General features: G+C 57.4%; 1 protein-coding gene across 20 annotated transcripts in view; it reads right to left on the bottom strand.

The window, feature by feature from the left end:
- Positions 1-15,337, bottom strand: part of Myt1l (myelin transcription factor 1 like) — a 395,041-nt gene that overhangs the window by 15,787 nt on the left and 363,917 nt on the right. For all 20 annotated transcript variants that reach the window (XM_058574977.1, XM_058574987.1, XM_058574986.1 and 17 more), the window contains 3 exons: positions 13,554-13,616; positions 11,725-11,808; positions 10,779-11,000 (listed from right to left, as the gene is read on the bottom strand). In XM_058574977.1, the coding sequence (XP_058430960.1) occupies positions 10,779-11,000; positions 11,725-11,808; positions 13,554-13,616 (369 nt within the window). The remainder of the gene's footprint in view (positions 1-10,778; positions 11,001-11,724; positions 11,809-13,553; positions 13,617-15,337) is intronic.

Genomic DNA, 15,337 nt, shown 5'->3' with positions numbered 1-15,337 from the left:
AATAATGGCAAAGGCAGGCGTCAGGCGAGGGGCCTGCAGAGAGCAGTGTGGGTGCAGCTCTGGAGGATCACAGCCCTGTGAGCCTGGCAGCCGCAGCCCGGCTTCCCGGGGGATGTCACGTGTTGGAGCTGAAGCCCCTCTGCTGGCTGGACTACGTGGCTGTGGCTCTCAGAGCCTGGCTGGGCCCAGTGTGGGCGACCCTCGCGCCGGATCCTCCCAACTGCTCTCTCCAACAGCCTGGATGTCCACCTCTTGCTGTCCACGTCTTGCTGTCCTTCCTGCTATCTCTTGGCACTGGATGGAGTGTTTGCTTCCTCAAGGACTCTCCCTGTGAAGCTCCCAGCTCCTCCAAGCAGGGCCAGCTCTGTCCTCATCACCCTCCATGTGCATTGTCCTGGCTGACGCCGGGGACACAGTGAGACCCAATAGGTTGTGTGGAGAAAAGCCCGGGTTGGGGCAATGTGTCGATCACCATGGACAGATGCCAGATGGACTGAGGTCTGGAGGCCTGGATGGTGATGCTGAGGGAAGAGGTGGACCTAAGGAACAATGTGTGCCATGCATTACGTGCTAGCCACAAGGGACAGGGCACTTGATCAAGTTGGACAGACCCTGAGTTGGCACTTCTCAGACCAGGAAGGTAACCCTTGCGTCTCCAAAAGCTTTCCCCAGAGGGGGAGAGAGGACCCTTCCTGAGCACCCAGTCCTACTCTCCTGTGGTGTCCTATTAGGTCCCAGTGGAGAAGCCCGTGGCAAACAGCCTGGGGGGGGGAGGGGCGGCCTGCTCAGGGACCGAGCAAGTTTCCCCCAAGGTCTTTCAGGAGGAAGTGCAGCAGCTAGGGCAGCTGCCGGAGAGGCCCTGGAATGAGGACAGCGGCCAGGCTGCCCTTTCTGAACTTGGCTCAGGAAAGCCTGTTGCCCCGCCTCTCACCATGGCCGCCTCCTCCAGTGACCCAAGTGAGCAGGGCCTGGGCATCACCCAGAGAGTCTGAGCCTCAGGTCCTGAGTGCTCAGTGAGAGGCAGACCAGGTGCTTGGGGCCTCCTCTACGGGGCCTCCCACTCTGGGTGCCTCCGCAGCAGCAGCAGCCCTGTCATCCCATGGTCTACTCGCTCAAGAGAAGATGAACGTGTGCCTCACTGTCCCTGCCTCGGGCTGTGGTCTTCAGCCCCTGGAACGCGGTGAGGCTGCTGCAGAGCTGCTCTGGGGTGCCTCTCTCTCCCCATCTCCAAAGGCACGCTTCTTCCTGACTGACTTTAGAAGGTCCTTGTGAAGTGCATTTAAATAGTAATGCACACTGGGCGTCTCCTCCCCTGGGACTCTGCTGGCCGTGTGATGAATGGGCTCGCTGACCACCCCAGGGGAGGAGCGCGCCTACGGGCAGGCGCGGAGGTGGAGCCCAGCTTCCCGCAGGTGCCCTGCGGCCGGCAAGACCTGGGAGCTGTTCCCAGTCCACACCCGATGAGCAGGGGCTGCTTTGGGCTGCGGGGCAATAATCCGCCCGGGGGAGTGGCCAAGAGGCATCCTGTAAGCAGCTCCGGGGAGAGTACGGGAAGCTAAATTAGGAAGACCGCTCACAGAGCAAGGCGCGGTGCTGAAACACGCTCCGCTGGGCCTTCCATTCCGATCCAGTGAGCTCATCGCCCTGCGGGTCAAATTTGGAAGTGAGTCCCAGGCAGGGGCCTGGCGGACCCGGGGCGTGGCGGGCTCCCCGCGGACGCACTGCCACCTGGTGGCGACTCGCATTGCCTGCACTCTGTCTCGCAGCCGGCGGGTGGGGCGCCTGGCGGTGTCCTGCCAGGGAAGGCGAGCCAGGTCCCCAGCGCTGAGGAGCAGGCCCGCTCCCACCGTCCGGAGCTCTCCCTTTAGACGGGCGGCCTTGGATCTTGGATTTGGAATCTCAGAGCCGGGAGGTCTGGTTAACACGCGGCTCCACTGCCCAGCCCAGACGTCTGGTATGAGGCACCAAGGGCAGGAATTCAAGTGCAGCTTCCAGCCAGCGCTTTAGGGCTCACAGGGAGGTCTGGGAGGCCCCATGTTTTATCAGGACATCGCTCAAAGGGGGCTTTGAGAGCTTTAGTTGACATTTGCTAAGCAAGAAGAGCGTTGAGGGGTGTGGTTAGCAAGACAGGAGGTGCTGTGACCCCAGAGAGCAGCCAAGTCGCTCTGGAAATTTAGGTTCACTGAACACATAGGAGGTGCCTGAGGATGAGGACAGATTGGGTTGGAGGCCAAGCCTGCACAAGCCCACTGTGGACACAGCCAAACACCCTGGAGGCAGGCAGCCCCTTTGTGCCCAGTGCACCGTGATCATGCTGTTTCTCTCTCTCTCTCTCTCTCTCTCTCTCTCTCTCTCTCTCTCTCTCTCTCTTTTTTAATATTTATTTCTTAGTTTTCGGTGGACACAACATCTTTGTTGGTATGTGGTCCTGAGGATCGAACCCGGGCCACACACATGCCAGGCGAGCGCGCTACTGCTGGAGCCACATCCCCAGCCCCAGCTGTTTCTCTGATGGTCGATGTTTCACCAGTGATAATGCAGCATTCTTTCCTGAAACCACTCCATCTACGAGATGCTCTGCACACACCACCACCATGCCAGAAAGAGAGCAGGGTTAGGGTAGCATCCTCTTACCTGGGCTGCAGATCTATCTTAATCTGCAACTTCCTGGAGATGACCAGGAGTGTTTTGTCAATAAACAAACATCGCTGCACAGCTAGCCAACCTCACCTGTGCTTGGCATCCAGGTTCTCACTAGAATTTGCTTCCCCGCAGGGGAATGTTCAGGAGCAGGCAGAAGGGAAACTCCTGAGCTGGTGAAATTCCAACCCTGCCTTGGTGTGGAGGATGCCGTGCAATCCTTCTCCTCCCAGCATCCAAAACTTGCAGGGTTTTCCCCTCCAAAATTCTGGGCCAGACAGGGAGCCCTCAAGCCATGGAGAAGACAGCTTGGCCATGCCACGGGGCAGAGGCGGCCTGGGTCCCGAGGCCTCTCCCACCCACTTGCCTGTAGGTGCATCTGTGGCGTGGCCAGGTCAGGGACTGGGAGAGCAGCAGGTAACGCCACAGCCTGTGCGTGCTTGAGCCCCAAGCCCCGCACAGCCTCACTGCTTCATGGGACCAGCTTCTGTGTGCTCTCTGGGGTCTGGCTGCTGTGTATAACATGTGCCGTGGAGAGGCCCTCCACCTGAGAGGGAGGGGTTGGAGAGGCTCCCCACAGGCACCTTCTTAAGGCCTTTGCTGTGGCCCAGGAAGAACTGGCCAGCACCTGTCCACACAGGGCTCCAGAAAGAGCCAGGCAGACCTGGACAGCTCTGAGCCCCATCATTGCTGTGATGGCCTTCCTTAGGGCTGTGGGCTTCTACGGTCAGCTGCACTGTTGTCAACACCCCATGAGTCTGGCCTGGATAGTTGAAAGACAGTTTGAAAGAGGTTTGCCCAGAAAGAACTGCTGCCCCTGGCGGCAGTGTCGGCACCTGCCCAAGAGCCTCTGGCCCGCTGGTGGCCCCAAAGGATTCGGCCTGGCCTGGCCTGGCCTGGGCTGGGTGAGGATGCAGGTCCTTGCAGTGACCCCTGCCATACCTCCTGTGGGCTGTGCTTCTCTGGGAGCCGCCTAGACAGAGCCTCTCCTCCTTCTCCTGGTGGCCGTGGGAGGACTCCCCATGGGAGGGAGTCCTCTGGAGTCTGGCCCTGAGGGGTTTTTTTTTCTTTTTTTCCCTCTTTGGTAACAGTCTTTCTTGTATTTTCTCTGTTTCTTCAGCATTTTGAGAAGCTCTTGTTAGTTGCTTATTAAACCTCCTGGATTACTTGACTTTTGCTTAAAGATATATTTGATCCTCTTCCCATCTCTGTATAGTTTTTGGGGACTCCCTCAACCTGAAGTTTCAGATTTCTCGATGGACCTCTCCTTCCACTTACTCTTTAAGAGGTGTGCTTCTTGGATCAGGAACGTGGTTCCCTGCCGTGCTCCCCGTCCTCCTCTTCTGGCCCATGAGGGACCGTGGCTCTGAAAGGCGTCCCTGTGTTTCCTGAGGCTCCTTTTGCTCATGGTCCCCTCCTTCAGGTATGCTCCCTACTTCTGGTCTTGGGCACTTCACGAGGGCTTGTCCCAAATGGTCACAGTCCCTGAAGCCCATTCAGCCTTTTCAGGCACCCGTGGCCTAACCTTTGCCCTGGACCTTCTGGCTCTGCAAGGGCTGGGCTCCTGGAGACTGGTGCCTCCTCTTGGCTCTGGGGTCCCGAGGGTGGGCTCTGCACCTCACCTCTGCTCCTGTGAGTGGAGGGGGTCTGCGCTGTTCTCTGCTGGGTGACTGGTGGGGAGGTAGGGCCTTCTAGATCCTCCCACCCTGGAGGTTTCCAGTGTCTGTCCTCAAGCCTCCGACCCCCACACTCAGGGGTGTGGCCTGGGGGCTCTGCCCTGCACACCTGGACCCTCATCCTTCCTGTCCCCCCACACTCAGGTGTGGCCTGGAGGCTCTGCCCTGCACACCTGCACCCTCCTCCTGAGTGCTGCAGGAGGGATCAGGGGTTCCACTGGGTACAGATAGTGACCACTGGGAGGGGAGCTGGGGCTATGCACTTGGAACATCTCCTCTGGCCTTCTGGGAGGAGCTGGGAAGGGGATCTCAGCTGCAGAAAGGCCGGCATTGTGGCTGGTACGCCTGGCAGACCTGATCCATGGTAGCCCGGCCTCAGGTGGTCATTTACATTTAAATCTGTCAGCTGAAATTGAGCAACCTCAGACACTCCACCCCTGTGTCCCTCAGGCCAAACTGAAGCACTCAGAAGCCTCGGGCGTGGGGGATGCTTTTTTCCAGTGTGCCAGCCTGGGCACCCTGGGCCTGTTGGCTGGACGTGATAAGGGGTGAGAAGGGCACAGACCTGGTGAGGCCTCCTGGGAGGACAGGGTGCCCAGAGGTACTGCTGAGGACTGGACACTGAAATGGACTGTTGCCTCAAGGAGAGTTAGAGGTGAAAATTAGAGAACAATGAGGCCGTTCCTGAAGGCACCTGGCCTGCAGCCTGGCGAGCCGTACCAGGCTAGGCTGGACTTCCAGCTGCAGACGTGGAGCTGGGGGTAGGCTGCTACATTTGTGGCCCTCAGAGCACTAATCAGAAAACGAAGCAAAACACTCCAAGTGCTTGTGCCCGAGGGTGGCTGGTTCCCTCTGAGGCTGAGCTGGAGGTTCTGCTGCAGCAAGCCTGTGGTCACTGGCGTCTGTGGCATGCTCACTGGCCCTGGGGTGTCAGGATGATGGGGGAAAGCATCTCAGGAGGAAACACTCCTGCAAGAGCAAGTGGGTTGGGTTCCGCCCGTGGAGGACCCCGTGCCAGACACGCGGTGCCAGGTGGCCTGGCAGGGTGGCCCTGCGGAGGAGGCCTGGCAGGGTGGTGACCTGCAGGTGTCAACTCCCACAGGCCTGCTGGGCACACTGCACAGGACAGATGCCGAAGCTGAGCTCTTCCCTGCCATATGGAGGTCAGCAGCTGGGGTGCTCGCCGAGGGAGGAGTCTCGCATATGTGGCTTGGCCCAGGCTCGAGCAGGGAGCCTGCTCCAGAGGGCAGTGAGCAGAGCTGGCAGGCTTCCTCCCCAGGACAGACCCACAGACGATTTCCACACAGGCACCAGTCCTGAGGGCAAAGGGAGGGGGGCTGCAGGGAACTGGCTTCTCAGTGTTTGCCACTCAGTGGACTACAAGGCCCCGCCCCTGGGGCATTTCAGCCTGGGCGCAGGCAGTGGTTCTGCCAGGCTCAGCGTGGACACTGCCTACCCAGCCCCCCCGAGCAGTCACACAGACGTGGAACCAGATTCGAGGGCTTGGATCTAGCACTGGTGTGGTTTCTGCCTTTGCCCCAGACGTGGCAGTCTGGCCAGACAGTGAATGCCTGGGGCCTGCACTGTGGCCAGGCAGTCTCCCCAGAGCAGGACCCCAGCAAGACCCTGAGGTTCAGAGGGTTTGGCTGGATGGAAGTGTTCTCCTCTGCTTCGTGGCACCGTACTCCTGGAGAGGCCCAGTCTTCCTGGTCCTCCTCCCTCCTCCCCAGACTCCTGCAGGCCAGAGAAGGGCAGAGCGTCGGAGGCCTGCTGTGAAGCAGGCTCAGGTAGCACAAAGGCCACGGTGGGTGATGCCCTCCTCTTTCCTCTCCAGCCCACAGCCGAAGCCAGAGTGGGAGCATGGTCCTTCCCTTGAGAGAAGCAGCGTGGGTGTGCAGGAAAGCCCACGAGGGCCTTCTAAGGTGGCAGGCCCCAGGGGTTTGTGGGCAGCAGGGATCAGAGTTGCTAGTCATGTGAATTTCAACCCTGTCCCGGTGGAGTTTGGATTGATTGTCAGGGGTCTTGAGTACAGGACAAGAGGAGTCTCCTCTGTCTGCACATGTGGTCTAGACGGGGGCTGCATCCTTTACCGTGGCAGAGAGAAGAAAGACCCGCCCGTGCTGTTCATAGGAGAGCAGTGTCCCCAGAGAGCTGGGAAGGCGGGACTCTCTTCTTCTCCAGAGGCCAGCTGGTGGTCTGTCTCCTAAGGCTGAAAGCAGGGCCTGCAGGCAGGTGCTCGCTCGTGGGTGGGGCTTTCTCCAGTGCCTATGCTGTGGGGTCCTGCACCGCTGCCCGTGCGAGTCCTGGCTTTTGTCCTCACCGAAGGTGAGCTGTGCACTCACGGAAAGGGACTGGACCCAAAGCAGTCTCCTCACACGGGCCTCAGGGTAAGCTCTGTGGCGCTCGGCATCGCGAGGCGCCCTCTCCTGGGCTCTCCGTGCACTGCAGCCGAGTCCCTGGCCCAGGCTACACCTGGGCTGAAGGAATGTGTCCCACGGTGCCATGTGCTGCCTCCAGAGGGACCCTGATCCTCTCCTAAGCACCCTCTCTCTGTTGCCCTGGGAAACTGTGTGCCAGAGGCCTTCCCTCCTGTGCCTGTCCATCTGAACCGTGGGTGAGGACCTGTCCTGCTGGGCCAGCCTTTCCTGACTGATCTCAGGCAAAGCAGGTGACGACAGCAACTCAGAAAGAAAGTGCTCAGTGTGGTGACAGTTCTCCACAGTTCTCCTGGGAACTGTCAAGCAAAACAAGCTTCTAGAAGAGTCTATCTGCCTTTGTGATGAGCTCTGAAGGCATGAGCAGATTCACTCGCACGGTCTGGGCAAAAGCCCTGAGAGGGTCTCAGAGGTGGCTGAAGAGGACACGTGTGCTGGCCAAGGCCTCTGAAAGGCATGGCATACTTCCCGAAGCATTTGGGGTTTAGAGTCAGAAGCAACGAATTCAAGTTTGGAGAAACTTTGTTTCGATGCCTCACCTGGTTGGCCCTCTGCCACACGACCCTTGCAGGTGGACAGCCTCCTCTTGGTGGCCCTGCCACGTTGCTGCACCTGGTCTCCTGCCACAGCATCTCCACCTTTCTGGTGGCCTCAGTCGTCTACCTGCCAGCAGGCACCAGTGACCCCCAGAGCTGGCTTGGCCGTGACTTGTCCCATCCTGTTCCTGGTTCCTGTGAGCCCGGGGGTCAGGAGTGACTAGGTGTTGCTCTCTCTGGGCCACCCCTGCCCAGCTGTCAGATGGACATATTTCTACTTCAAAGTGCCACAAAATCTCAAGTGGACATATTTAAAATGACACCATCATGACTTCCCTCTGCGATGGTCTGAATGCTTGTGTCCCCTGAAGTTCACGTGCTGCCACCTGGCCAGTGGGCCTTGTTATGGCCGCGCTAGCTGGGTGGGTCTGAACCCACCATGTGCAAGGGCATCCATCCTGGCTCCCTGGCTCCCAAGCCAGCAGACACATTTGTCTGAGTACTTGAAGATGCATCTGATTTGGAAGGGCCGATTTGCCGATCAAGAACTTCTTTTTTAGAAATACCCAGCAGTCCTGAAGATGAAATGTTTCCATTTTCTTTAACTGAGCTCTGTCTTCATTCAGATAAGACTTTGCTTGGGACAAAAGGATGGGAGAGAAGACCTCCCACCTGGCCTCCAGGTTGCAAAGAGTGAGATCCCTGCAGGAGGAGCCAGGAGGTGAGGCCACACTGCACAGCTGACAGCGGGCCCTGGGCATGGCTTCCAGGGTACTTATTGAGCACCAGGGCCCAGAAGCCATGACCTTTGTCCCTGCTTCATCTACTCTTTAACTTTGGCCTCTGCTGACGAGTAATTCTTCATCCCTTAGATGCCGTGATTGGGGACAGGAGAAGTAAGACCTGTACCTTCTGTTCAACCTGTGCTAGCTGCTGAAGCCCAGGCAGTTTGTGGTCATGCAGAGGTAAGTGTCCACACATCTCCATGCACCAGAGGGACATGGCCAAGGTATGCAAGCTTGGGAAAGCTTCCAGGCAGCCCCGGAAGCCTGGAGAAGGCCATGGCCCCAGGAACATTGGAGGCCGCATGGACCAACTCTCCAGTAAGTCTAGTTGTCCATGTTTAGCTGTGTTCATAGCCAATATTAATTTTACTGTATTTTCAGAAAATGATACCAAGCCTACCTAATAAAACAAATGGAGACTTGTTCAACAGATAAAATACTGGTCAATACACAATGAGCATTCATTATCCAGCCTACAAAAGGACAGGAATACCAACACAGGCTACAGTGTGGGTGGACATTAGGACATTCTACTGAGGGGGCTAAGCCAGTCACAGAGGGACAAATGCAGCAGAGCCCACTCACGTGAGGTCCCTAGCACCATCATACTAGAGACATGGAGGTGACATGGGGTGGGGGGCGAGGATGGGTAGCTGTTGCTAGAGGGCACCTGCTTCTGCTTGAAGGACTGAAGCCGTCCTGGAGACGTTTGGCAGCCAGGTGGACATCCGCGACACCATCTAGCCCCGCGTCTACACTCAGCTAAGACGGTGTGCTACGTGGGGATCACCACCATTTAACACCAAAGCCAAACCAAAGGTGGCTCTGTCCTGCTCTGGCTGCACCACGGGCCTCCTGTCCACCCTCACGCCCATCTTCCCGTGCCCCGTGAAGGCCCTGCTCTACCACGTCCAGACGCGCCTGGAGGACGGTAGGCCAGCCTCTGCAGTGTGCCAGTTTCCATCCCCTGCAGGGAAGTGCAGGACGCCTCAGCTCTCCACCTGCAGCCCCCACAGAAGCCCCCCTGAGATGACTGACATGCTGTTCCCATCACAGCCTGGCCCCACACCTGCTGTGGCCCCAGGCCTGGCAGTGGCTGGCCCTGGGTGGGGCCATCTCACTCATGCCGTGGGCCTCTGGGGCCTCCAAGGATTGGGGACGCTGAGGGTGGTGTCTGCTGAGCCCTGGGGTGGGGGCGGGGGTGCCCACTGGAGGTCACTTCCTCGTGAGGTGTACCTCACCCCAAGATCCCATCTGCTAGTGGGGCAGGCTGCCAGGCACATCCACTCAGAGTCCCTGTTGGAATGGCCCTTGGGGAAGGAGGTCGGGGGTGAGCCAGTGGTGGGTGAGAGCCCACAGCAGAGCAGCTGGCATTTGGGGAAGCTGGGGCAGGGTGTGGCCCCTCCCCACTCAGGGCTGTCATCCTGTCGATGGCAGGTTTGGAGACAGGAGTGGGCACCACCCCTCCAGCACCTCAGCAAGAGGAGCACTTTCCCTGGGAGTGACCCTGGCGAGCCTCAGCCTTGCTCAGAGGCCTGGCCCAGTCTTGGAGAGCCTGGAATCGCTCCTGTGCACTGGGTGGGCTGTGTCCCGCAGAGCTGGCCGCCCGCGTACATGCAGGCGTGTGCAGAGGAACCTGCAACCCTGGCCCTTTGGAGACACGGGTGGGGTCAGTCAGGAAGAAACCAGGAAGGGTCATCCTGCTGGCCTTGCTGCACTGTGGACAGAAGCCCCTGACCTTGTGCACAGATCTAAGGGACAAAGTGACCTGTTGGTGTGAAAGGGGGCAAATGGCTCAGGGGCAAGTGTGTCCTGTGTGTGAGCTCTTCTTTCAAGGGTCCACCTGCCATGGGGAGGGGACAGGAATGGCATTCAGTCTTTCTTTTTGAGTGTATTTATAGCATCTGCAGTTTCCACCTAAGCAGAGACTTCATTAATACTTAAAAAACACCCTCCTTAAGTGTTGGGAGGTTTGGTGTCAGTCCTGAACTCTCCCTGTTCTGCGGTCTCTGCCGTTCATCTTGTATTCTAGGTGGTTTTACAGAGGGATACAGGGTGCACAAGACTGGTCTCTGTGGGGAATACGTGAGGAGCAGCAGCAAGGAGACCTCGAGAGTCTCCCCAGGGCAACTGTTTGTGTTGCACAGAGGGGCCTGGGCTCCAGCTCCTCAGACATAGTGGAACGCGTCCTGCTGGCCTTTGAAGTCTGTCTCTGCTCAGGCCTGTCACCTCCCCTAGGAGCCCGACAAGCTACATACCTCAAAACAAAGCTCTTCTAAGACAGTCTAATTTCATGTATTTCTTTTTAAATTAAGTAAAGAAAAATTAAGGTGGGCTGTTGGGTCCTGAGCGATTTTTTCGTGTGTTTTGACATAAACCTGCTAGGACAGTGGGTCTCTGTTCCAGCAGGGCCTCCTGCAAGTTCCAACAGAGATCAAGGAGGTGGCCTACAGACAGCGTGTGCAGTTAGAGCCACCTCTGCCGTGGGCCCTGGTGAGCAGCATTGGAACCCCCTGTCCCAGGAACAGATGTGAGCACACAGTTGTGCTTTCCAAGCAGATTTAAAGTCCCGTTCACTGCTCCCCAACCTCCAGGTTCCCCTAGTTGGCCTGATGGTCATCACTTTTCTTTCTCAGTGGTGACAAAGCCTGTGGGCAGCTCGGCAGCTGCAGTGGGGTGACCCACCGTGGCCAGCCAGGCACTCACCTGCGGTGTGTGAGGAAGCTGCCGCTGACGTGCCCTGATCCGTCACACCCCGGTGTGGGGCAGGACATTCCTTCCGTCTTGACCGACTTCCAGGAGAACTGGGAGCCGTTGAGGTACCCATCTTTCTGCCTCTTGGCCGCCAAGGGGCACCCTGAGGCGCTGCGGTGGGACGCATACTTCCCAGTGATGTGGCCCTGACCGTCACAGCCTGGGACAGGACACCTGGACAGCAGACAGAGGGGACAAATTTCACTGTCATTGCTCGAGGACCTACAGGAAAAGGCAAGGGAGCTTGCGCAGTCAGCTGGCCGGGCAGGGCCGGGAGCTGGTGGAGACCAAACATGGACCAAACCTGGTGGAGCCTCCAGGGTGGCCCTGGGCAGGCTGCGGCCAGCCAAAGCCTTCTGGACCAAGGCCTCAGTTTTATTTTGTTTCAACGGACTTTTTTTTTTTTTCTCCAAAAATACTGAGATTGGAAATTCAGAAAGATCGCCAGGTCAATCTGCAGACTTTTGACATGGGACACAGTGGCACTGGTGTGGGGCCGACCCCCTCACAGGCTGGATCCTCGCACAGCCAGATCTAGGGCCAAGCCAGGGAGCTCAGTGCTTCACTGAGGGCCAGGATCAACCAGGACATCAGTAAAATATTCACTTCCATTTTCTATTTAATTCCCTCATAAACCTTCACGAGTCTGCTCTCCTGTCAGTTCTGCTGGGGAGAGGGGTTTCTTGGTTTTCATTTTGGTATTACTCACGATATCAGCCATACAAGCTTATTGCGGAGCATCACCGGTTACTGCTTGGCCAATTCCCACACGTGGTTTGGTTTACCTGACTCCCAGTTTATTGAAATCTCAGCAGATGTTTACTGTGACCTGTGGGCTCTTTTTCCTATGGATGCTCACTGGCTTCCTTAATAGTTCCTGGCCTCCTGACCCTCATACCTGATGGGCTCCTGGTCTTCTTTATCTTCTTTGCTTTGGGCTATCCGTATGCCACTTTTTTTTGCTCTTGGACACCCTGAAAGACTAAAAGAGAAACACCTCTCAGAATCGGTGCACACCTGACTCTGGCAGGCCTTCCTGACTAGGCTGCAGGCTGTGTCTTCCTTCTCCCCAGCTTGGGCTTCTGGGGACGAGACCCATCGGGGAGGAGGTTGCCCTGCACTCTCTCAAAGCCTCTCCCTTCAGTCCTTCCCAAGGCTGTAAGAGACTGGGGTGGTGAGGATGCTGCGGACCGGAGGGGTTGGCCTCCTAGGGAGCAGCGGCTCTGCAGGAGAAATGCAGGGGATGTGGAGGAGAGAGCCGGCTGAGGCAGGGAGCCACCTGCTGGGGCGACTGCTGTGGGATAGGCAGGCCCAGCTCCCCAGGCCCTGCTCCTGCTGCTGCCAGGCCCTCCCTCCGACTGCTGCGGGATAGGAAGGCCCAGCTCCCCAGGCCCTGCTCCTGCTGCTGCCAGGCCCTCCCTTGGTCTGCATGGGGGAGTGTCGTGCTGAGCCCTGTCCCACTGCACCCGGGGCCCACACTGTGGCTTCTCTGCAGAAGGGACCGTGGGGGCTGAGCAGGTTTATTTAACTCTCTAGTTTGGGATACAGAGACCTTGGAATTGGACCTCCTGGGTCTGTCCTGAAGTGTGACTCCATGTCCAGCAACACCTGTTAGGCAGGCTAGGGTCCACTCTGAACCACAGCAGAGCTGTCCCTGTTCACAGCCTTTGAGGTTCTCCATTGCCACATGGTGACCCGTTTCCCAGTCCATCTGCCCCTTGGCTCTGCCTGCAGGCCTGCCACCTTGCCCCCAAGTCCCTCTGTCCTCCTGTGGGCTGGTTCACAGGACTCCATTCCCATGTGCTTGGCCTCAGCCACCTTGGCGTGAGGTCAGTCCTTCAGGAGTGCTGTGACCTCATCTTGCCACCTGGGAGTGCTCCCAAGACTCCCTGGTGCCCTCTGCTCGCACCCCCGCCCACCCTCATCAGACCCCTCTAGGAGGCTTGTTTGGGGCAGGTTAGCCACCGTGTTCCCCGTGGGGCGGGGCTGTCTGGGACTGCAGAGTGTACCCAGGAGGAGGAGCCATGGCAGGTGGCTGTGTCCTCTCTTGGGCCCTAGGCATGTGCCTGCCCTGGCCCCTGCACTAACCTGGTTCCAGGACCAGGGGGCGGAGTTCCCATGGGTCATGGGAAGGAAGTTGCATGTGACTCTCTTCTTACTAGTTTTCATGCTTGAGGGGGGTGAGAGCTCTTCCCTCCTACCAGCTGAGCACTAGAACACAGGGCCTGGTGTCAAATAGGTCCCCACATGCTCACTGAGGGGCAGATGGCACAGATCATCTCACGTGACTGCACACTTTTTTGGGAGTGGCAGGGCCTAGAATTTGTGAAGTTCCTCTCTGTGGCATTCAGGTCCACTGAGCCCTGCTTATAAGACCTGTGGGGCATGTGGCTCAGATCTTACCCTGGAGGAGATCACTGTCCGGGCAAGAGAATGCTCACAGACAGTGCTCAGAGACCTGAGGGACAGCACGCTAGAGAGGGACCCTGCCTTGTTACGCGTTCCGGGTGGAGAGCAGCCCGGGGAAGCCTGGCAACCTGGCAGCCGAGCCGCCTGCTCTGCAGTGAGGTGTGGGGATAGCCTCCGGGCTCTCCAGGAGCCTCTGCTCTCTGGAGCCTTCATTTTACCAGGGAGCCAGCCGACCTGCTCCGGAGCCACAGAGATGGAGGTTCCCTGCGGCTCCAGGGAGAGAGCAGGGCCTCGAGGGGAGGAAGAGTCTTCACGTACCTCCTATGGGAAGCATAGTTGCCGGTGATGTGTCCAGAACCGTCACAGCCAGGGGTGGGGCACCTACAAGCAAAACGCGAACTGGTTGATTTACTGGAAGGAACGAGCATCCCCTGACAATGAACTTTCTTACTTAGACAAAAAGCAAACTCTTCTTTGCTCAACCTTGCGGTTGGAAGAGGCTGGACGGACCTGCGCTGAGCTCCCTCGCGCATTCACCCACGGCCACCAACAGGCCTGTGTCTCCCTCCTTCCTTCAAGCACAAGGATATGTCCAGAAGAAATGCGAGTCTGGTGGCATTTAGGACTGCACTGCCAGGCTCCTGGCTTCTTCCTGAGGGCCGTGCTCCCTCCTTCCTCCTGCTCTAAGTCTGGAGCAGGGCAGTAGGGCAGGGCTTGCTGTCACACCAGGCCAGGCCTGAAGTCAGACACGCACCTGGGAAGACTCGCCCCAGGCCAGCTGTATGGTGTCAGCCTGAGCTGGCACCACGCGGGGCTCCCTCACCCTGTGGGCACCTCATGGCCCGGCGAGCCCAGCCTGCACCTGGGCACTCAGGTGACCTGATTCCCCCCAAACCTTGGTCAGACCTGGCCACCTAGTGCAGCATGGGAGAACATCTCTACCCTAGGCCACATCCCTGGGGATCTCGACAAGGTCCCTGGGCACCCACACAGAGTCTGTGTGAACCTGCTGAGTGTGGTTCGCTGGCCTGCTGAGTGCACCCGGCCAGGGCTTGATGGGGAGAGGATTTCTCCTGAAGAGTTTTAACCCTCTCCAGGCAACTTATGTGAAGTGCTACCTGAGGACAAGCAGAAGCATTCGGGTTGTAGCACTGCTTGGCACCACCACAAAGGTGGACATTAGGGCACAAAAATCAAGACGAATTTCTCTTTTCATTAAATTCGTAGGCCTCCAAAGGTAACGGAGATAAAGTGCTTCAGTGAGCCTGGTCACTTTGTAGTGAGACTCGGGTCGAGCCCTGAGTGCCATTCTGTTTCAGAGTGCCTGGCATCTGGCCAAGGACAAACCTCATGACCCACAGAGCTCACAGGTGCATACTAAGAGTCCATCTTCCTTTCCTCCGAGAAGGTGCTCTGGGGACTGGTGTGAGCACTGTCCAGTCTCTCTCATGGGAGGATGGCTCCCTCGGGGGCTCAGAGTGTCAGGGAGCCAGGCTGAAACACAGGAGTCGGGACTGATTTCCAGTGCCTGGATGCCTTATCGTGACATTCAGAAGTATTCAGACAATTTCTAATCTTGCTTCAGTCCTAAGAAAGGGATGGGATATTTCAAAAAATATATATTAAAAGCAGCAGCTGCAGATCTGGCTGCAGAACTGCCTTTGGAGGAACAGTGGGTATTCCCGAGGCCAACCAGCAATGGCAGTAACAGCACTGCTGGGGTGAGCTGGCTGACTTTCCAATAGCACCCACGGGGACCAGCCTGGCCTGGCACGCATGCAGGGGAAAGCTAGGCAGCACTGAGGCCTCTGTCAAGGGAGGCTAACCTGAGCCAGACACGTGCTTCTCACCAGCCAGCAAACACTTGATCTTGTTTTTTGCTCAAGGAAAAAAAATGTTCTTTTAAACTTCTCCTAATTCAAGTATTTAATACAAGTTAATTTAAAATTTACTCATTTTGATACCAGTAAATATTTTTCACATGTCTTTTTTCTTTTTGGTGAGAGTCAAGGAAGTTGTCATATTTTGCTCAAGGAGCAATATTATAACCAAAAAAATGCCACTAAAATCAAATTTTCATACCTATGAAAATCACCTTTGCT

Source organism: Marmota monax, unplaced genomic scaffold (assembly GCF_021218885.2).
Source record: "Marmota monax isolate L192 unplaced genomic scaffold, Marmota_monax_Labrador192_F-V1.1 WCK01_AAM20220418_F8-fsc00633, whole genome shotgun sequence".
NCBI classification, from domain to species: domain Eukaryota; kingdom Metazoa; phylum Chordata; class Mammalia; order Rodentia; family Sciuridae; genus Marmota; species Marmota monax.
Note: the sequence above shows the minus strand (reverse complement) of the source record. Positions and strands in the feature narration are given on the sequence as shown.